This window comes from Rosa chinensis, chromosome 2 (genome assembly GCF_002994745.2).
Source record: "Rosa chinensis cultivar Old Blush chromosome 2, RchiOBHm-V2, whole genome shotgun sequence".
Classification (NCBI taxonomy): domain Eukaryota; kingdom Viridiplantae; phylum Streptophyta; class Magnoliopsida; order Rosales; family Rosaceae; genus Rosa; species Rosa chinensis.
The window spans coordinates 74727838-74749685 of NC_037089.1; the positions used below are offsets into that span (position 1 = coordinate 74727838).

At 37.7% G+C, this 21848-nt stretch overlaps 4 protein-coding genes across 8 annotated transcripts; 2 read left to right on the plus strand and 2 right to left on the minus strand.

Moving 5' to 3' along the window:
• Nucleotides 1-1207: 1207 nt before the first annotated feature.
• On the plus strand, nt 1208-4820 carry LOC112188123 (serine/threonine protein phosphatase 2A 59 kDa regulatory subunit B' gamma isoform). The gene is made up of 2 exons (XM_024327171.2): nt 1208-2869; nt 4134-4820. Exons 1-2 carry the CDS (start codon nt 1652-1654, stop codon nt 4518-4520), a joined length of 1605 nt encoding a protein of 534 aa, XP_024182939.1. The 5' UTR covers nt 1208-1651; the 3' UTR covers nt 4521-4820.
• Nucleotides 4821-5005: 185 nt separating this feature from the next.
• On the minus strand, nt 5006-6247 carry LOC112188127. 4 transcript variants are annotated; one of them, XM_040514841.1, is made up of 3 exons: nt 6098-6166; nt 5768-5886; nt 5006-5523 (listed from the first exon to the last, which is right to left on the minus strand). In XM_040514841.1, the coding sequence occupies exon 3, from the start codon at nt 5511-5513 to the stop codon at nt 5076-5078; it is 438 nt and encodes a 145-aa protein (XP_040370775.1). In that variant the 5' UTR covers nt 5514-5523; nt 5768-5886; nt 6098-6166; the 3' UTR covers nt 5006-5075. The 4 variants fall into 4 exon arrangements, with proteins under 4 accessions (XP_040370775.1, XP_024182944.1, XP_024182943.1 ...); XM_024327176.2 differs by having other exon boundaries at nt 5768-5873; nt 6098-6116; XM_024327175.2 differs by lacking the exon at nt 5768-5886 and having other exon boundaries at nt 6098-6247.
• Nucleotides 6248-6347: 100 nt separating this feature from the next.
• Nucleotides 6348-10743, plus strand: LOC112188432. Of its 2 annotated transcripts, XM_024327551.2 has the most exons (18): nt 6348-6618; nt 6757-6874; nt 6970-7157; nt 7267-7374; nt 7463-7527; nt 7726-7831; nt 8180-8263; nt 8429-8575; nt 8662-8790; nt 8889-8956; nt 9165-9198; nt 9286-9370; nt 9463-9530; nt 9630-9743; nt 9844-9879; nt 9994-10080; nt 10191-10282; nt 10365-10743. In XM_024327551.2, exons 1-18 carry the CDS (start codon nt 6484-6486, stop codon nt 10459-10461), a joined length of 1761 nt encoding a protein of 586 aa, XP_024183319.1. In that variant the 5' UTR covers nt 6348-6483; the 3' UTR covers nt 10462-10743. The 2 variants fall into 2 exon arrangements, 1 of the variants encoding a protein (XP_024183319.1); XR_002931433.2 differs by lacking the exons at nt 10191-10282; nt 10365-10743 and having other exon boundaries at nt 9611-9743.
• A 273-nt stretch (nt 10744-11016) lies between these two features.
• LOC112188433 lies at nt 11017-13791 on the minus strand. The gene is made up of 5 exons (XM_024327552.2): nt 13311-13791; nt 12698-12822; nt 12041-12132; nt 11272-11358; nt 11017-11173 (listed from the first exon to the last, which is right to left on the minus strand). Exons 1-5 carry the CDS (start codon nt 13655-13657, stop codon nt 11060-11062), a joined length of 765 nt encoding a protein of 254 aa, XP_024183320.1. The 5' UTR covers nt 13658-13791; the 3' UTR covers nt 11017-11059.
• Nucleotides 13792-21848: the final 8057 nt, after the last annotated feature.

Below are 21848 nucleotides of genomic sequence, written 5' to 3' on the forward strand. Positions count from 1 at the left end.
TCTTTTTGTTTTGTAATTGTGATTCTAACTTTTGTATTGTGGCTTTAGATGCTGAGATTGGACCTCTGGTGTCTTGAACTAATATTTATTTCTGAGAACCCGAGGTCTAATGACCAAATAGACAGATGATATGTTAAAGTGGGCATCTTATGCAATTGATGGTTTCTGTTCACGTTGACTGTGAATCCACCAGATGTTCTTGTATTTTTCAGAAAAAGGAGCTACTATATAAACATTGACCTAAAAGCCGGAAGGGCATTATTGAAAATTTGAAACAAAGAAAAAGTAGAGGATCGTAGTAATTTCATTTCATGTGCCACAAATTTGATCAAGTGGATTTAAAATCTGTGGCATATAATCTTCCATTCGTGCAAATCTTATGCACGTTTGCACCTTGCAGCTTCTATCACTAAATTACTAAAAGTGATTCACTTTTACATGTGACAAATTCAATTTCATTGGCTGTATCGGCATAAGCCTAAGTGCCTAACCATCTGAGTTCCTGATCTGAGAATTCAATTCAGTTACCCTTCTCTGAAGTTCCTAAACATATGTACCGTCTCCCGGTCACTTGGCGATCAAGAATCATGGTCACTCACCTATGTCAATGGAAATTAATTTTGTTCTATTACTAAGAGATATCAAAAACCATCATGGCACCTGATCAACAAACTTCATAAATGATCTCCTAGTCACCTTTTAGCAGAGAAAATATGGTCATTTACCTTTGGGTTCAGCATCAATGATTGAAACTCTATAAAACTAATATAATGTTTGTATATCAATTCTTAATATCGGATTTTAAGTTTTTAACTTGATAACTAGTCGATTCTTTAATTTTCATGTGATTAATAAATTATTACTCCTACAAATGTATTGAATTATTTATTCCTTCATAAATGTTTAGTGCTTGTTTGAAAGATATACATTCTTCACTCTCATTCAAATTTTGAATAACTCTGAGCTCCTGTTTTAAAGACATTCTTTACTTCTATTATAATTCTAAACAACTCTGTTCTCATCGATTCAAGAATTAGAATAACATCCATTACGAATCCAACTCATGATATTATTCTTTTTCCTATTTCTTCTTTTAGAGTATAAGAACTTAAAATATTAAATAGACATTTTACAGTTTAGACAATGAGTCAGTTTCTTTCCATTTGGCCTGCTTTCCTGGCTGTATTTGTATAACAGAAATTTCCTGTTTTATCTAAATTAATTAAAAATTTCCATTCTTTCTGTTTTAGGCCTTTCTTTCTCTCTCTGTTTCTCTTCAAATCAAGACTTAATTAGGGTTTTAAACTTTATCTTTATCCATTGAAGACCCCAAGTCCCTGACTCCCAGCTCCGATTTATAGCTCTTCTTCTCCTATAATTTTCCCCTTTTCCCGGATCCCTTTTTCTTCTGTAGTCAATGTAAGTCAAAATTTCTCTTTCCCCATCTCTTCAAATTCTTCAAAATCCAATCTTTGTTGTTCTTCAATCTGAATTCCCAGCTCAGAATTATGAGGGTTTTGTGCAAAGAATCGTCTAGGGTATGTTCTTCTTATTGGCTTTTTGCTTATCTGCATGGATTATGATAATGCCAAATGATTTGGGCTAGTTTGGAAACTTGATTAGAGTTCAGGGTCGAGGTTTTTTTGTAGATATGATCAAACAAATTCTGGGTAGAATACCTCGAAAACCCTCGAAAGCATCGCAAAACGATGCATATAACGATGGAGGGGTTAATGGGATTGGACCCAATTCCATTAACAGCTCAAAGTCTACTTCTGCTGCTGCATCAAAGTCTTCGAATTCGGGTTCTGGGGCTTCAAGAACCAGCAATGGGATTCTTGCCCCACAGTCAAGTAAGTCCAATCAATCCAAGAAACCCGGTCAAGTAGGTCCTTTGTTGCTTTCAGGAGCCTATGAGGCCCTGCCGAGTTTCAGGGATGTTCCCAGTGCAGAGAAGCAGGGTCTTTTCATCAAGAAATTGAATATGTGTTGTGTTGTATTTGATTTCAATGATCCGTCGAAGAATGTCAGGGAGAAGGACATAAAGCGGCAGACTTTGCTTGAACTTGTGGATTACATTTCATCTGTGAGTTCGAAATTCAATGAGGTGACAATGCAGGGGATTACCAAGATGGTGTCTACCAATTTGTTTCGGACTTTTCCATCTTCGAATCATGAGAAGAAGGCTCTTGAGAGTTATGACCAAGATGAGGAGGACCAGATGTTGGAGCCTGCTTGGTCTCATCTTCAGGTTGTGTATGAGTTTCTGTTGAGATTTGTGGCCTCCCCGGAGACAGATGCTAAGCTAGCTAAAAGATATATTGACCAAGCGTTTGTTTTGAAATTGCTTGATTTGTTTGACTCTGAGGATCAAAGAGAGAGGGAATACTTGAAAACGATTCTCCACCGGGTTTATGGGAAGTTCATGGTACATCGACCGTTCATTAGGAAAGCCATCAACAATATCTTCTTTTGGTTCATATTTGAGACTCAGAAGCACAATGGGATTGCAGAAATGCTTGAAATTCTAGGCAGTATAATCAATGGTTTTGCTTTGCCTTTGAAGGAAGAGCACAAGCTGTTCCTTGTCCGCGCCTTGATTCCCCTTCACAAGCCTAAATGTGTATCTATGTACCATCAGCAACTTTCCTATTGCATTACTCAGTTCGTGGAGAAAGATGCCAAGCTATCTGATACCGTGATTAGAGGACTGTTGAAGTATTGGCCCATAACCAATAGTTCAAAGGAAGTTATGTTCCTTGGTGAATTGGAAGAAGTTCTGGAAGCTACCCAGCCATCAGAATTTCAGCGGTGCATGGTCCCTCTTTTCCGTCAAATTGGTCAGTGCCTCAGCAGCTCACATTTTCAGGTACTTTTCTAATTATTATCTTTATCTTTTACTTAAGTTTGTTTTTTCTACCATGTTTTATCTGTGTATGCACATGGACACAATATTTGCTTCATTTATCTATATTCATTAATATTTGTCCAGTGGAACATTCTTCATCATGCTATGATTTAGATTTTCATCTGAATTGTTGCCTTTTCAACTTGACATGAATAAGATGTTTCAGAGCTGGAGGTTTTGATGTTTGTTGGGATTTTTGTCTTGAACAAACCTGTGCTATATTTGTTTCTTTCTTATGCTATCAAGTTGACCTGCACTCATTCTCATGATGCTCGCTGGCATTGGTTATATGCCTATACCAGTTGTTGGAATAAAAAATTGAGTTCCTGGATGGATAGGAGAGAAATTTTCATAGCAACAATCCAACTACCAATGTAAATGCCCCTTACATTTATTTGGTGGCTTACAAATCTCTCTCTGGTCCACCACTTCAAATTGTGAGAATAATTGTTGTATGTGTTAAGTTCATTGATACGGCAAACCATTGCCTTCTAAAGCTTGAGGAGGTTGAGTATTATGCTAGGAGCCTATTAGTTCTCTCCAGAAGCTCAATTCCACGTCTTGAATAGGTAATTTAATGGTGTCTTGCGCACACATCTAACATCCCACACATTCGGGAATATTTAGAAAGTATCATTATTCCATTTCTAACCAGTTATAATGATTTCCTTTGTTCGGAACTGGGAACTGTTGGTTTACATTAGTAATCGACTAATTGTTTATGGAACCTGGGTGTGTCAACAAACAAGTTGCCACAACTTGGAAGAGTTATCACAACACCTTAGTGTTTTTGGGTGCATAAACAGAAAACTTGATTTTTTTCTGCAAGTTGTGTAATTCTTTAATTATGTCATTTGGAGGAAAAAAAAAAAGGAATCTGAGTGATAGTAGGAATTTAAAAATCATTTGAAGTTGGAAACTATAGGTATCACTAGTAGCTAAGCTTGCTGGTGCACAACCAATGAGGCAGACTATGAGCATTTTTGCTCCTCACAGGTAATGGGAATATGTAGATTCAGTGTTCCACACAAGGCAATGTCTGTTTAAGCACCTTACTCAGATGGTATTTCACATTTTCACTTGATGGTTTAGAAAACTGGAAACTAATGGTTTTACCATGCATGATTGAGTAAATGTGCATTGTTCTATTACTAAAACTAAATTCTACATCATCACTTTAGTTCTAATCAATGAGATGTGTCTTTAACTTCTTTTCCGCTGGCAGGTAGCTGAACGTGCATTGTTTTTGTGGAATAATGATCACATAAGAACTTTGATCACACAGAACCGCCAAGTGATTCTGCCAATAATCTTCCCTGCTATGGAGGAAAACACTCGGAGTCACTGGAATCAAGCTGTTCGGAGTTTGACATTGAATGTGAGAAAGATATTCTCAGATGTTGATCAAGAACTCTTTGATGAGTGCTTGGCTACATTCCAAGAAGATGAAACTAAAGAGAAGGAAACACAGGAGAAACGTGAATCAACCTGGAAGCGCTTGGAAGATGTGGCTGCCTCCAAGGCTTTGAATACTGAAGTCGGGCTTGTCTCAAGGTTTGACTCCACTGCCATTTCTACTAGCCAAAAACCCCGAGCCACTCCTGGTAGTTGATATCCTCGCAATTGCTAAGTGCAAGTCTTACGTGAATGAAAGTGGGTGGGACTCAGCCTCACTTCTCTTGGGCTTGTTGTAACTGTAGTTTTGTTCTGATAAGGGATACTGTGAAGGTGGGGGGCTCTTGCCAATATTGAAACAGCCCCTTGTTTATCAGTCAATTCAGTTTCTTTTGTACTCTTCAGCCATGGAGGGTGTGTGTATCATAAGATATTCGTTGTTATAGTGATAAGTGGTGGTTTGAATTCCCACCAGATAGTTTTTATTGTATAATGGTGCAGAAAGTATTTCATTTTCTCCTTCTGTTTCCATTCAGGCGGTATATCTTGTCTTTGAAATTCATTGTAATACCAATTCCAGAGTTTGATCGACTGTATTACAAACATCCATCCGTCTTTTTCATGTATCATGCCACCATTAAAAACGGTTCAATGAAGAAATTGTTCTAAATCGGATCTTTGTGTTCTGGAAAAGACATTAGCTCTGGCAAAACCATTAAAAGCAGGCAAGAGTACACATATATATCATGTCAAAATATGTAATACAAGTCTATTAATCATCTCCATATGCTCTGAAACTGTAACGCTCTTGGTATGGACCATTGAACCATAGGTCAGCTTCAAACCACTTGGGGTAACGAACAAGATCTCCAGCCACAAATCGCATGAACTTCTTGCTTCCTTCCGGCACAACCCTTACCTCTCCTTCCTCAATGTAAACCAGCTGGTCCACCTGCCAGTCCCACGGCAACTTGCACTTGCCGGTCTTCCATGTTGACCACCTTGAAACTCCAAGCTCTGCTACTCGTTCAGGCGACACTTTGCGCTCGACTCTAACTTCATACAATTCCTCCAGACTTTTCTCCACCCGCATTGCCTTCACCGTTAGACCACTGCGTTTCCCATTAGTACTACTCCATTTGCTGCAATCTCTGCTGCTTCTGTTTACAGAGAATGAGCCCAAGGTTGGGGCCATAATCACACTCGCCATGTTTGGTTCCCTATTATAAATCAAATACAATCAGACATTTCATTATTGATCACTGCCTTCATCACAATCTATGAACTATCAAGATATCCATATGCAAACACTGTACAAAGAAACAAATATGCTATTCTTCTTTATGATGCAAAATGGTTCAATTGCAGACTTGCAGTGTCTACTTTGTATTGCTTGCAGTAATATCAAATTAACATTTATCAAGAAATTCTGATATCTCAAGTAAATTGGAAATTTGGACTTACCCCCTAAAACCCCAATCTCAAATCTCAAACAACTTTTATCTTTGATTCTTAGAATGGTTCTTCTTTTCCTCCTAATTATGTAAAACCCACCTCCAGCCAAGTGAACCTAATAAGACCATCTGGGATGTATTAGGTCAAAGATGTCAACTTTCCTGGGAATTCCACACAAGTTATCTATAAATATTTCAATTCCAAGATTTTTCATTTCTACTTCATAACCCCAAATCAACAAAGGAAGAGAAACCCAGAAACCACAGAGCCAAATATGGACTGGGAAAAAACAAAACTTGAATAGTGAATTAAAGAAGAAATAAGTTGTGGGTGTGTTACCTTCTGAATAAAGCCTTCAGCTTCAGATTCAAAGAAGAAGAGTGAGACTGAGGAGCAGTAGCTTCAGCTCTTAAACCCCAAAAGCAAGGTTTTATCCAGATACTTGAAAACTTACAACGAGGTTAAAGTCACCCAGCTGTGACCTTTCTTTCCTCACCCACGGGACACAATCTACTTTGGACCGGGAACCGGCTCTTTCAGTAACCTTTTCTTTTCCTTTCTTGACAAAAAGAAGGGAAGTCAGTTTTGGTCGTTATTCGTTAACGTGTCTAATCCAGGGACCGTTGAATGAGAAGCTGAGAAACAGTGTAAGAAAGCTTAAGACTTGGTTGGAATTGTGAAATGGGTTAGTAAAGGAATCACTTTTACACATAATTTCAGAACTGATGGTGGTTCTTCAGCTTCAATCCATTAATGGGTTGTTGTTTCAGTGCCCAAAGAAGAGCCCAGTAACTCAGAGAAGAGCCAGGGCTCAAAAATGTCTCTGCTTGCAAACACAGACCCTTCCCTCCAAAACCCAGGTACCTATTTTCTCTGATTCCAAGATTGCATTTTTAATCTTAGTTAAATTGTTATTTTCATGTTTGTAGTTTTGGGTGCTTGAATTGTATGCCAACTGTTTTGAGGTAATGACTGTTTGTGATGATGATTTTTGGTAGAGGATAATGGAGAGTTTGCCGGTGAGTAGTGAAGTTGGTGGTGCTGGTGGAGCTTACTCATATAGTGCTTTGAAGAGGCTGGATCAAGTTTGGTCTAGAATTTGCAAAGCTAAAACCGGTGGGAATAGTTGTTATTTCAGTAATGATGGGATTGTGAATCAGTGTGTGGAAAATGATTCAAATTTTGGGTGGTTTTGACTTGTTATCTTGTAGTTGTGGAAGAACCAAAGGAAGTGGTTTCGAATTTTCCTGGTTTGCTTAGGAATTCTGATCTGGCTGAAAAAGTGGTGGATACATTTGATGTGTTGATTTGTGGTGGAACTCTGGGGATCTTCATAGCAACAGCATTGTGTGCCAAAGGTCTTCGAGTTGGCGTTGTGGAAAGAAATGTACTACAAGGGGTAATATCCTGTTCTATGAAGTTCGTTTTGTTAGATCTAATCATGGTATGGGAATGGCTTGTTGGATTTTCTAGTGAGTGACACGGGATGTTTTGGTATCAATGATCAGAGGGAACAGGAGTGGAATATCTCGAGGAAAGAGCTCTTGGAATTTGTAGAAATCGGAATTCTTGCAGAAGATGAGATTGAACAAGCTACAGCGATGAAATTCAATCCTGTAAGTTGTCTGGTTGCATAGTCTTGCAAAAAAAACTAGTAAGCTACATACTTTAACCATTTGTTTTTGTATTTTGTGAATTGCACAGAACAGATGTGGATTTGAGGGGAAGGGTGATATCTGGGTTGAAGACATTCTTAATCTTGGTATTTCGTGAGTTATCTTGCCTTCTTGTACAATGCATTTGTTAATTTATTTTATATCAGAGACAATTCATTCTCATTGATTGTTTCCTTTCTACACTAGTTGAGGATCTGATAGCGTGATAGGATTATGAGTAAAACCAGAAAATGAATGGTGGTTTATTTCTCCATAACTCATTTCTTGAATGTCTCTGTTGCATCATTACAGACCAGTAAAGCTAATAGAGATTGTGAAGAATCGTTTTATTTCTCTAGGTGGAGTTGTATTGGAAGGCTACAGTATGTCCAGCATTTCCATTTATGAAGATGCAGCTGTGAGTTGTTAACAATTTTCATTTATTTATTCTAGTGCCTTAACTTATATAAGTTTATTCACTAAAGGATTCCTCTTCATTATGTTGCTGTGAGACAATTATGTACCTATGCTTTCTAAAGATGTTGTCTTTTTATAGAAAGGCTAATGGTCCCTAGAAAGGGTATCCGAGTTATGCCAGTTAGCATGCTAAAAAACAAAGGATTAGACTTGTCTCAAAACCTTATACCAACTACCAAAAGCAATCTTATTATTATCTGAGAGATGACTGTATAATGATAATAATATATAAGAAACTTATGACTTATGAACAATGGAATAACACAAATTTCTCTTACTTTTCTCATAGGTCTTGCAACTCGGTGAGGGAAAGATTTTGTCATCCCGCCTCGTCATTGATGCAATGGGGAATTTCTCTCCAGTTGTAAAACAGGCAGGCTTTTCGTTTTCTGAATAATTGCTGATGAGTGTACTTGTGTGTATATCCATGATTCAAATAAGCTATTGATCCTTAGAATCTGAAGATTTCTAAGAGTATCCTTAGAACTTTTACTCACAATCTGCCTAAATTAGCTCTCACTGTTGACTTCATTGGCAGATAAGATCCGGTAGGAAGCCAGATGGTGTTTGCCTTGTTGTTGGATCTTGTGCTCGTGGGTTCAAGAATAACTCTCACAGTGATGTTATATATAGTAGTTCATCGGTGAAGAAGGTCGGGGCCTCTGCAGCACAATTCTTTTGGGAGGTAACTTGATTTCTAGTTTCTCAGTAATTAATGTTGAAAGGAGACTTTTAGCTTTTCAGAATCAAGCTTTCCTAAACATTTCACAGGCATTTCCAGCTGGTTCAGGTCCTACAGATCGTACAACTTATATGTTCACTTATGTTGATCCTCAACCCCAGTCGCCAAAACTGGAAGAATTATTAGAAGAATATTGGAAACTGATGCCCGAATATCAGGTTAGTCTGGATAGTGTTCCAGTTGAAAACTGTCCGCATGCTACTTGTATGTTAACTTATAGCGAAGTTTTAGTAATTTGGAAATGTATATTTTGTAGGGAGTCTCTCTTGATGAGTTGGAGATACAGAGGGTTCTATATGGTATTTTCCCTACATACCGTGACAGGTACTGGTGCAAGTATTGCTTGACCACAATGGGATTTATTTTATGATGATAGAAGTAATTTAGGGTATCAAACCAATTACTGTGTTTTTAATCTGATAAGAAACTGGGGAATCTGCAAACTTTAAATTTATACACTGGATACTTATTTTCTTTATATCTGACACCTTTTCAACTCTTGAATGGGGACGATGAACTTGACACTTGACAGCCCGCTGCCAGCAGCTTTTAATCGTGTTTTACAGGTGGTAAAAATTATACATTACTAAGCATCCTATAGATTATGGTAGATTACCAAAGAGGAAAGACATGATAAAAATCATTCTCTGCAGTTTGGTGATGCTAGTGGAATTCAATCACCTGTTTCATTTGGTGGCTTTGGAAGCTTGACTAGGCATCTCAATAGACTGTCAACAGGTACATATGTACTCCATATGCAATTGATAACCTGTGCAATGGTATGACGTCATGAAATTTACTAGCGTCCATCTTTTTTGCATGTTAAAAAGGAATATACGAAGCAATTAACGGCGATTTTCTTGACTCACACAACTTGTCCCTGCTCAATCCTTACATGGTTTGTGTCTCTCTGATATCTGTTTTAAGTAATAACCTGCCTTTAAATTCTAGTATCTTTCAAGATTATCTGAATTTCAGTTGAATCTATGTTGTGCAGCCCAACTTAAGTTCTTCATGGTTGTTTCAAAGAGCAATGTCAGCAAAGGAACCGTCTAATGTGTCACCAGATTTTATCAATGAGCTTCTGTATGCCAATTTTCAGAGTATGCAGGTAGGTTTGTTTTAGTCTGTCTGGAAAAGTGGAGCAAATGTCTTCTTTTTTGTTTGAATTGCTTCCCATTTTCCTAATGTATGTGTTTCCACTTTTTCAGAAGCTTGGGGATCCAGTACTCAGACCATTTCTTCAGGTAATTGTATTTGATTGGCTATGTGAATCCATCTGATCAATTAGCTGAACTGATGTCAACAGTAATGGTTAGCTTTGTTTCAAATAATAACCAAGAGAACATTTAATTTGACAGGATGTTGTACAGTTTGGGCCTCTTACCAAGACATTAGGCCTAGTCATGTTAAATAAACCTCAAATTATCCCATCAATATTCAAGCAGGTAATCAACGACTTGAGCATCCTTTTTCTTTCTAATAATGTTTATTAGGTACCGTAATTAGCTTATTTCAGTTGGTACACCAAACGAAGTGTAAGTTTCTTGTGTTTCAGGTTGGGATTCCTGTACTTCTTGACTGGTCTGGACATTTTTTCATGCTTGGATACTATACGTTACTCTCAACTTTTGCCGACCCTGTAGTGAGGTAACTACATTTCCATGTCATGGTAAATACACCATATTGACATAAACATAATGTATATCTCTTTTCTTGCATATTTCACAAGGCCTCTATTAAGTGCACTACCGCCGGAGATGAAGTATGGGTGGAAGAGACGTCTCGAGGCTTGGAAATATGGTGCTGGTTTAGATTACAAGCTATGAAGATAACATGACTAGAAGACGATAATGGAGGTCTTGAAGGGGACCTGGTTTGCCTGTTGATAATTCACTTCGGAGGTGGCTCCCCCACAAGTATTCAGCCGGCGAGTACTAATGAGCTTCGAACTCAAAGATATTAGAACAGAAAATATAAAAATGTAAATGAACTTCAAGGGATTGAGTGTTCAGACTGACTTGAGTGACTTTGAAGTAGGCAAGTATGTCTGAGACAATGTCCATAACCACAAGCTTCTTTGAATCACCATTCATCTTTTTGTTGGATTAGAAAAGTGATTTCTATTACAAGTAAATGGCTTTTCAAAAACCCGGGCTAGAAAAAGAAAAAGTTTCTCACAAAAGACTAAAGAAATTCTAATCTTATTACAATAAGTAAACCATATATATATAGGGCCCTTCATGCATATTTTTATATATAGAGGCCACTGATATCACTTATAGAACAAACATCATGCACATGCCCCTCGTCTATTCATCGAGCATTATTCCTATTACTTTCACTTATTCAGCACCACCACTGTTAACTATTTACACCGAAAAAAAAGAACGAAAAAAAAAGTAAATAACAATCATAATTATAACATTATTGTCTGTTGGATGTCTTGGCACCTAACATTTTAGAAAGTGACTTTATAAGAGGCTTCTCCTTTACATCTTCCCCCTTTTCCAAGTGCCATTTCCTGGACATATTTTCAACCTGCATTTAGGAGCTCCAAGTTAATCATGAGCAAGCTAAAGTTTATACAGGAAAAAGAAAAGGCAATCCCCCCACTCAATACTTCAACTTTGACATACCCAAGCCTTTAAGGGGACCAGTTGCTCACGTATCTCTTCAAATTTTGGCTCCACCAGGTCTTTCCCTTTTGTTCGGATGTCATCACTCTGTTCATAAAAATAAAACTCAAAATAAAATTGTCACGACATATAAATTTAAATACACACAATTCATCTTACAATCTGAACCTAATTATAATGGGGGGAATATAGTTATGAACTCACGAGTTAGAGCTTATGGCCCCTAATAGCGCTTAGGGTAAGCAATAACCTATTGAAGACAAGCAGTACACTTTAAGTTAAAATACCAGCTCAGACATTATGAGCTTCTCTCTCTCTCTCCCTAAAACATCAATAATGTAAGGAACTGTTCTGAAAGTCAAGGATTCCCAGATTAAGGTATTGGTTGTCAGTGCTTTACTAAATGCTATGATCTTGTGCATGTCAAAATACTCTCTTTTCTGGAGCTCTTATAGGTGTTGACAACTGTAGACAAATTCCACCAGTTATGTATACTTTTCATATCGACACTTAACTCTGTACTCCATTGCAGAAGTAGAAATTCTATTACTAATTAGTTTTTATTGAAAAAGAATCTCACAATCAGAATGCATTCACCCTAACATATTCACCTTGATTGTATCTTTCGATACATGAGCACATTTGAACACGTACATATATGCACAGAACAAGCAACAGGACATGTACAAATTATACTTTTAGCAGCGTACAGTAAACGAGTACCCCATAGTAATAGAAAGAAGATCAGGAATCAACACACTGTACTTACATTCTGCACCTGTAGCTTTGAGACAGCCATTCCAATTACCAAGGTGGCACCACCAAAAACTATTGCAGTTGCAATAGCAAATGCCACTCCAACTACAGAAAAGCATAATACAACTTTAGAAACAAAAAACAAGTATTGCTGAACCAAAAAAAAAAAAAAGACAATACAAAACAGAAAACAACTATTGCTTGTGAGAATTGTACTAAGCAATATCTTTCAGTACTGAGACAAGAGCGGAAGTGCAGGAATACAAACACAATACCAAAAATCAACATTTACGATAAGTTCCCCATATATTATTTAAAGAAGAATGACGCACCACATTAATGACTTCTCCAGACTCTATAATTTGACTGTTCGTAGTAAGAACAATTTATATGACAAATCTAGTTGAGTTTAATCATGCTTTGTAACAAATGCCTATTCTTTTAGCAAGAGACCTTCTCTCCTTGCCTACACCATCTTCATTGATATTTATTACGCCAAAATCAACATAGGCCTTATATCTGGTAACATGGAGGTTCAGCTCAAGCTTTAACAAAAACATAGAAGCAAAAGCACTGGCGTGCTTCAACACAAGTATGCTCAATAATCACCAACAAGCTTTCTGAACCATATCAAATAAATTGAAAGAATGGAGAGATTCATTGGACCTACTTCGTGTAAGCCCTTCAGCTGCAGCCTTAAACTTTTCAGGATTAATGGGGGTGGGGTGCCTGTCTCGTCGCAATTCATTAGCTGTTGAGGCCAACATCGAGTTTTCTGATTCAGGCAGCTGCCACCTGCATTCAGTAATGTGATGTGTACTAATCAGACACCAGACCAATACACCAAGCAAACTCATCTTAATTTCAACTCACAACACCCTGATTATCTCATTCATATTCATTCCTTCCAAACAGTACTTGATATTCAATTTCCACACTAGAGCATCTCAAAGCTTCAGTCTTTGCACACAAAATCCAAAAAAGTTTTCAGCATTCCCTTACATTCCCCATACACTGATTAGCTCACCATAACAAATTAACAATGCACCAAAGCCAATTTCTCTTAATTTCAACTCAGACTGATTAGCTCATTCATATACATTCCTCCCAAACATACATTATGCATCATAAAGATTCAAACTTTTTGCAAAATTACACAAAATCAAACAACTTTCAGCTATCCCAACATACCCACCAAGCCAAATCCACCTAAAACATCCTAAATTCTTCAATTTCTACCAAACAAATGCAAAATTGAGCAACTACACAAGTAAAGGTAGCACCTTTTGGGGCCAAAAGTGACCTGCGGCAGGGACACATAATCCCTAAGAGGGTTAAGAGTCTGAGAAGAGATGGAAAATGGGTTCTTGGAATCAGATTTAAGAACCCATTTGGAAGCTGTGTCCAGAGACGACGCCATTTCGGGCTGTTGATGGTAAATTCTGGGGGGCAGAGAGTGCCTCAGCACCTCGGGAAGCACGTCGGCTTGGGATTCCTGCTCAGTCGCCGCCGACGGGAGCTTCTTGTGGGCCGGACCTTTCCGGGATACGAGACGGCCCACGGCCTGTTTGGATTCCTGGAAGAAGTAGGCTCCTTCTTTCCCGGCTAATCTTCCCGCGAGAAAACTCATCTCTTTTCCCTTTTATTAAAACTGTGAAAGTCGATCTGAGGCTTTTCTTGCCTTATTGAGTTTCGTGAAAACTATACCCGATATGTAGTTCAAATTTTGCCTTGTCACTCAAGTATCAAGCTTTATTATTTAGCCAATTCAAAGTTTCTAAGGTCACACTTTTTGTATCTTCATGTCATTTTATAAGCCCTTGATCCTCATTACATCACATAACATTAGCTTTTAGTCTTTTACCAAAACTGAAAAAGTACGACTTTTTACCACAGGTAACGAGGAAAATGTTGTTGTTGTTTTCTGTTTTTGCATAGCCAAAAAGAAAATTTATTGGGTTACATCCGAAGGAAAGAGTTGCATGATTGAGAAATATAAGAACAAAAATAAGAGCTGAAATGTTTCAATCATTCTTTTGCCTCTAGAAGGAGGTGGCCGTGAGCAAAACTATCCTCGATTAGCATAACACAAAATAGGAATAGTCTCCTAAGAATGAGGCTCAAGCATGATTGAAGAAACCTTTAATGTGATACATTTTTTTGTTTATGTATCTATGTGTCGTAAAAAAAAATTTAGAAGAAATATGCAGACAGATTTTATCTTATGATAATATTATGTGTTATGATAATATATGTACGTGTTAACTACATACATTGATACTATCACTACTTGATATGGTTTTGGATAAACACTGAAACTTTTACAGTAAAGCCAGTCTCCCTAAACACACACCTTATTACATATTAAAGGCGACAGTATGAGAATAGCACTAGCATGGTTTTCAACAAGCTAGATTCCCGATCTTTGAAAACGTAAGGGACCACACCTTCTTCTTAATATACGTTTGTGCAATCTTTTTTTATTTTTTATTAACGGGCTATATTTTATTTCGACAATTTGCCAAAATAGACAGCTATGAATAGGAATGGAACTGAGGGCATGGTCTGATGCTGATGCTCAACTCTCTTCGATGAGCTAGAAAAAATAAAATAATAATAATAAAAAAACCGAGAATGATTTTTAAGGAGAATGATAGAGCATTGTCAAATGTCAACATTCATGAATTAATTGAATAATAGATGATCAAAATATGTTATAGAATTCACATGAAAACAAGAATAGTCAAATTGTATGTACATTAGAATGCCTCAATTTCTATCCATCTAGCGACGGGATCGATTAATTAGAGCATTTTTCTTCTTGCACAGAAAGCTACCCGATCATGTTGGTTTTGCTTCTCTTTCTTGCTTGGGGGTGAAGTTTTTCCTTTATTTTCTTCAAGTAAATAGAAGCAATAATTAGAAGGAAATTCTCTGGCAATCTCTCCCCTTCTCTCACATCGCACTGTAGTCTCATTCATCCCGATCACCCTTTAAATATCACCTCTAGCTAGACCATCTATTAATTGATAATGATGATCAAACAATCAAATCATCTTTTATTTATTAGCTTTATTTTACATCGATGACTTTCATCGGTGATCATTATGTATTGAAGGAAAATAATAAAGATATTGAAAACGTTACAAGAAAAATGTTGTTAGCATTCCTTTTAAATAATGTGTTTCTGGACTACGAACACTTACAATTGCTCATCGATAACATTCGTATATGTAATAGTTTTTCTTAATTTATAGTATATAATCAAATCTAAATCATCTTAATTTATGTAAAACTTCAAGAAAAGTATACAAATTAGAGAATCGAGATCATCCATTTTGAACACACATCAGTTGTATACATTGGTTGAGCAACAAACCCTAGTTCACCAAAATTAGGGTTTTCTATTACATCCTTCACTAATTTGTCCCATGATCATCGATCTGTATGCTAGCTCTACTCTGCCAATAAACACCGTTGCTGAACAAACTAACACCAATATGGTCCTAAGGCCACTCTGAGACGCGCTCCTTTCCACGTGCCAAGCTAGCCTAATTGGTTGGTGCTTGGGAGTGGGGCAAAGCAATTATAAACACATATTTTGCCAATTGACTTGAAATCATGTTGGTCAAATTTTCAACTGCGTAATAATTTGTTCAACTAATATATCAAGTGCAAATTTTACACGCGCATCCACAGAGACACACTGCACAGTAGTAAAGTAGCTAGTCCATTTCTAAAGGCTGGTTACTGGTGGGGAGGTGGTGTAGGCCAGTTCCTGCACTCACCCACAGTGGACCTCACCCACCTCAGTAAGATTAGTTTTCATCAGCTTTCATGTAGTAGTTTAACCCAGAAAGAAGAAGGAACATTCATATCACAGAATTGAATTGAAATCAATGTGCAACAACTAGATCGACAAGGGCTGTAATAAATATCCCTCTCTGCATTTTCATGCGGTTGAGTTATGGATTGTGGACCAGTACGTTGCATGTATATATATATTTTATTTCCGAATCTGTGTAAGTATGGTATCTGGTTTCTTAATTGCTTGGTGGTTGTAAGAAGTAATGGGAATTTACACACTGTATTCAAATATTGGAGGAGGCTCTGATAATAAAGCTCAGCTGCAGCTAGCTACCAGGCACTACTCAATTGCTATATGGTCATGAGGCCCAGTAGATTTATTAATATGTACACCTTGATTAATGGCATCACCATCTCTCACTTAATGCTTTGCCTTTGTCATAGAGTCAGTGATATGATAACCAACTCAGCCTTAGCCTCATTCATGAAACTCAGCAAACTAATAACTAGTACTCCTCGCATGGAGATAAAGGCCATTGTTAATGCTGCTACTACTGTTTGATCATGTATTTCGTGCAGCAGCAACTGTTTGATGCTCAATTTCCAATGGGGATCACATATATACAGTCAAAAATGCCAGCATCATGTATGCTTTACCAAGGTTTATATTTTTATTCTGGTGCAGATACCTAGAAAAACCATGAAGATTAAAATAAAAGGGGAAATTTTGGTTCTTATTTGCAAGTTGCTGCACAGAGTTTCAAAGATGAAAGAAGTAAGAAACCAAATGCTTGGCATGCATCCAATTTGAATTCCAAAGTACTGCATAAAAAAAAATTAGCTTCATGTTATCATGTACATGTAGCTAGCTAGCATGATCTTTACCAAGCAAAAAACAAAAAGGAAATTTAATTAGTGGTCTATCATATGAACATATAAATATAATTCAATGCAAGCTAATTAGTATATATTCAAACTGGCCCAACACAAAATGATTAAAGTCATCTGTCTTGAAAGCTCTTGATGATAGTATGTTATATATGTACAACAAAACCTCCATAGGAATAATGGAGCTACTGGATGACTATAGATATCTTGATGATCATCATGTAGTATAGAAATTCTTCAACTATATATTCAATCTAAGAAATAACTAGCTAGCAAAAATGAACATATTGTAAAACTATATATGAAACAAGAGCTAGCTAGCTAGCAAGAAGATATAAATAATTATCTGAAAGGGGTCTTCAAAATCTTCATCGCTTGTTGTGTAAGGGGTTGGATCCTGTGGGAACCTTTCGCTTCTCGGATTCGTAGTAGTTCTCTTTGGGTTTAGAAGGACCACTGGTAACTGCTGGCCGGAAATGAAAAACTCGTTGCTGTTGGGTTCTTCTTCTTCTAGCTAATGATGAAGAAGGGCTGGGAAAGCCGGTGATCAGAGTGCCATGACTACTACTCGGAGCAAACAACAGAATCAGAAGAGTAAAGAGAACGCAAAGCTCACGAAAACGATTCATATTCTGGTGAGGATGATGAAGATGAAGGAGGAGGAGAATGAATATGTGAGGGCTTTGTGAGACTCAGTGAGAGTGATATATGAAAAAGTCACACGGTGAAAGGCCTTATATATATGGTTTGACATATATAGATTGGTGTGTTTTTCAATTTGGCAATAGATTTCAGCACCAAAATGCATTATATAATTGGATGAATTAACCACTACCGTCCATTACAGTGATCCCAGTGGTGATCGATCAGTCGGCTAGAATGACGGTTGGGGGGACGGTATGGGGTCATAATTCAATTAGGATGGTGACACATATACCAAAAACCCTACTACACACACAACCAGAAACAAGCTCATCATATGTGAAATGAAATGTTGGAGTAGGCTAGGGCTTTAAAAAACTGTTGGAAGAACCAATATGCCTGCCGGTGTTTATTTCACATTGACAAGATTAATCAACAAGTTTGCCGATTTAACTAATACTTCAAACAGTGAGGGGTATTACGGTCATACGAAAAACAAAGGTCTAATGTCGGCTGCTTTGATCTTCTTTTTTTGATAGGCTGCTTCGATCTTTGATTAGTCTAAGTTAAACAAACGTTATTACTGTTTCTTGCCTGTACGTACTCATAGAAGTTTGGTATACGTCCCTTTTAATCTTCTAAATTCAGGGTATTGTTTAATTATTACCTAGCTTAGCTCCCCATCTTATGATGATCACGTTAGGGAGCTAGTGTAAACGATCACCTAGCTAGCTTAGCTCGCCGGACTCTATCTTATAAAGATCACCAAAGTGATTACTTGGTCATATTCTCATACTATAAATTTACAAGATATTTTAATATTAGGTTTGTAAGTAATGTATTTTTATTGTTTGAATTTTATATTAATATTTTTTATATGTATTTACTTTAAAGTTCTTACTTATTATGTCGTATACGTACTTACATTTTATATTTCAACAAAGTTGATCATAAGTTAGGTATAGAAATAATCTTATGAAGTCTAAAACCAATTGCAACATTTACATACACTGAATCACAATCATTGAATTTGGAAGAAGTCAAGAAACTCAATCACCTATACAGAATTTTAATATGAAACATGTACACCATGTACCTGGATGTCGATCAGTGATGCCCTAAATATTATTTGTAGGATCCCTATTTGTATATGTGATATATTAGAATCCATGAAAGATCGTTACTTAAATAAAAGGTGGTTAGCTAGGGCTGTGTATGCAAGTAATCTTAGTCCTCCTTTTAAAAAGAGCCAACACGTGGGCTCTAGCATTGGCAAATTTTCAAGAAGCAGTTGCTCACTTGCTCCCAAATACGTACGCAATGCTTCTCGAAGAAAGCTTTTTCTGCTAGTGATCAAGACAACGAAATAAACCTTTTTTTTTCCCTATATCTTTTACATTTATGTTTAGACTTTAACTCCTCAACAGAAAATTCAGTCAATTAGCAAGTCATAAGTGGTCTATTCGAAATTATTCATGTCCCAAATGATGCAACTTTGAATGCTATATCATATATCTGTAATATAAAATTGAAAAAGAGCAATGGCACCATAAGTTTCTTAACTTTTCCAAATTAAGTTTTTTTTTGTTTGTTAGTTTTTTTTGTTTTTAAACTCAAAAGTTTATAGAAAATTACACATAAGTGTTATTTTGAAATTTTAATTAGCCATAAGGCCATCTAATTGTTCTTGTTCACATAGGGCCACTTGCATTATCAAATTTCTCTATCCTTCACGATTTTACCCTTCTATCTAAGAAAACAAACTGCTTCTTATTATATTAATCATTCTCTCTCCACTCTCTTCCCCCGACGAAACTCTCTCCTCCCTTTCTCTCTCGCCGGCGAAATACTCCATCTCTCTCTCGCCGGCAATACTCACTCTCTCCACCATCACGTCGGCAACCGGAACTGGAATTGAATCGCCGACTCACTACGCCGTTTCTGGACTGGATCTCCGACGCCGACTTGAACTGGATCTCTGACTCTCTCCTCTTCCTCTCAATTCCACCGACCACATCTCCGTCTCAGGCTCCTCGATGACTCCCTCCGACTCCTTCCCTCCACGGTTTTGTCATCCAAGGCAAGCGAATTTCGAGCCTGACCCGAAACATTTGATTCTCAACAACCGGGTTAACCTTCTGATCTTAGATCTCGACTGCAGAGAATTGACTCAGGAGATCCGTCATTTCTGCTAACGACGGTAATGAGGTCTGTTCTACTTCTGACGAACACAATCGAACGCCAGCGAGTCCAAAGAGCAGCGTCGCCTCAATCGAGAAGCCTCAACAAGTTGAGGTCGTGGATCCGAACGATGATGTTCGACGGCCAGAATCCTGGAACCTCAGGTCTCCGAGAGAAGTTTCGTCTCTGACCTTTTCAATTTCTAATCAAACATTTCAGAAGCTCAATCTATTTCATTCTCTTACTCTGCTTGTAATTTGATTTGTGAATTCTCACATTGTTATCCTTGATCTGGTGTTAACAAATCATCAGATTAGTTCATTTGATTGAAATTGTTTCAGTTTGATCTATATTCGATCAAATGATAATCGCTTGTTGCCTATGTATCGTTGTAGATCCATTGTGGTTTTCTAATTGGATAACATTATAGTTGTAGACAAAATGAGAATTGCTGAAGTTTTGTTAAGAAGGATCGTAGTTTTGTTATGGTTTACATGGATGAATATGATGATTAATTACTTCATTAAGTTCTTGAGTTCTGTTTGGTTGAAGTTGAAATTGGAGTAATTTGATTCTAGTATTTGAGATTTTCAATCTATAGTTGTTTTGATATTTTGGAGTAGCTTTTGTATTGCTTGGTAATATATAGCTTTCATAGTTGTTGGGAGTAGCTTTATTAGTCTCGACTTTAGGGAATAGCTTTTGTTGTACTTAGTAGTAGTTTTTGTTGGTGGTAAGAGTAGTTTTTGTTGTCGGTGACAGTAGCTTTTAGTGTTGGTTACAGTAGTTTTTCTTACCTCGTCGGAAATCTCACTGGAGTAGCTTTTATTGCTGGTGATAGTAATTTTTCTTATCTCGTTAGGAATCTCATTGGAGTAGGTTTTGTTGCTAGTAAGATTAGCTTTTGGTTGTGGAGATAGTAGCTTTTGTTGGTGGGAATAGTAGTTTTTGGTTTTGAGGAGCGTAGCTTTTGGTGGTGGGGACCGTAGCTTTTGCTGGTGATAGTAGCTTTTATTGCTGGTGACAGTAGCTTTTGTGACTTCGCCGAAGGTCGTCGGAAATCTCACCATAGTATCTTTTGTTGCTAGCGACAGTAGTTTTTGATGTTAATAACAGTAGCTTTTGTGGTCATCGAAAACTTTGCCGGAAGTCACCGGAGTTCTCTGAAGGTCAGCCGAAGTTCACCGGAGGTCAGCCGGAGACCTGCCGGAGTTCACCGGAGGTCGACCGGAGACTGGCCGGAGTTCACCGGAGGTCGACCGGAGACTGGCCGGAGAAGGGAGAGAGAATGATTATTGACTTTTTACTCTAGTGGCATTTACGTAAATATGTTAGTTTTTATATCCAAAATTTAAAAACTATTTTAATCTAGTGGCCTTATGAGGGAAAAAAATAGTTGGTGGCCCTATAACAAAAAAAACATTTAAAAATGGCCTTATATGTAATTGGCCCAAAGTTTATAGTGCTTGGAAATAATATATTTTTTTTTTGAATCGAAATAGGTCAACCCGGTTTTATAATTCAGCAAGTAGTACCAAACGACACATCTCAATATAGTCGACAGAAAGAGCTGTCTTTTAGGACATACAAAAATCCTATTCTAGAAAACAGAACCCCGTAAACCCACCTTTTAGGAAATCCACGCACCATTATTCTAACAAAAACTAGATGCTCAGAAGCTAATTAAATAAATATTTTCAACTGAGCACTAGTGTTTGCGACCAATACAGAATTTAAATAAAACTAGTAGTTGAGGATGCCGTGGCATCCTCTATACCTCCTCCATCATTGCCCTTCCATGTGCACATAACCTGAGTCATCTCCAGTCTTCTCATCCGTTGGACCGGCCTTTGCATGACCAACTCTTGCATCCTCCTCCCAGCCTCGCAAAAAGCCAACCATCCAATAACAGACCCAAATGGCCCGGTTGGTGAAGCTGCCAAGATCCAGCCAAACATGGCCCATATGGCCCAAGTGGTCCAAACGACCCTCCACCAGCAACCTAGCAAGGAAACTGCTAAGGCCACCACGTGTAGGTTTAAGCCGCCACCACCGGCCAACTCTGCCACCGCCGTAGAGCTCTAGCCTGCCCATAACTAATCACCACGATCAGCAAAGAAAGCAGACCCACTTTCGCCAACAGAAGGAATCCAACCTCAATCAACCATGACCCAATCTCCATCGTCCTGGGCTCGAACGCTAGCAATCATTTCTTGTGGAAGCCCAAGTGCTCAATCCACCCATGGTGCCATATCCCATAATCAATCCGCCCTTGGAACAGTCGCGAAGCATCGCCCCCAGTC

Excerpts from the sequence above, each read along its gene's own strand:
- LOC112188433 (XM_024327552.2), bottom strand. The coding sequence starts at position 13,657 with ATGAGTTTTCTCGCGGGAAGATTAGCCGGGAAAGAAGGAGCCTACTTC. Across the intron at positions 12,823-13,310 it reads GTCACTTTTGGCCCCAAAAG|GTGGCAGCTGCCTGAATCAG; the intron begins GTGCTACCTTTA and ends TACTGAATGCAG. Across the intron at positions 11,359-12,040 it reads CAAAGCTACAGGTGCAGAAT|AGTGATGACATCCGAACAAA; the intron begins GTAAGTACAGTG and ends TTTTATGAACAG.
- LOC112188432 (XM_024327551.2), top strand. The coding sequence starts at position 6,484 with ATGGTGGTTCTTCAGCTTCAATCCATTAATGGGTTGTTGTTTCAGTGC. Across the intron at positions 9,744-9,843 it reads CCAATTTTCAGAGTATGCAG|AAGCTTGGGGATCCAGTACT; the intron begins GTAGGTTTGTTT and ends CCACTTTTTCAG. Across the intron at positions 10,283-10,364 it reads TTTGCCGACCCTGTAGTGAG|GCCTCTATTAAGTGCACTAC; the intron begins GTAACTACATTT and ends ATATTTCACAAG.
- LOC112188123 (XM_024327171.2), top strand. The coding sequence starts at position 1,652 with ATGATCAAACAAATTCTGGGTAGAATACCTCGAAAACCCTCGAAAGCA. Across the intron at positions 2,870-4,133 it reads TCAGCAGCTCACATTTTCAG|GTAGCTGAACGTGCATTGTT; the intron begins GTACTTTTCTAA and ends TTCCGCTGGCAG.
- LOC112188127 (XM_024327175.2), bottom strand. The coding sequence starts at position 5,513 with ATGGCGAGTGTGATTATGGCCCCAACCTTGGGCTCATTCTCTGTAAAC.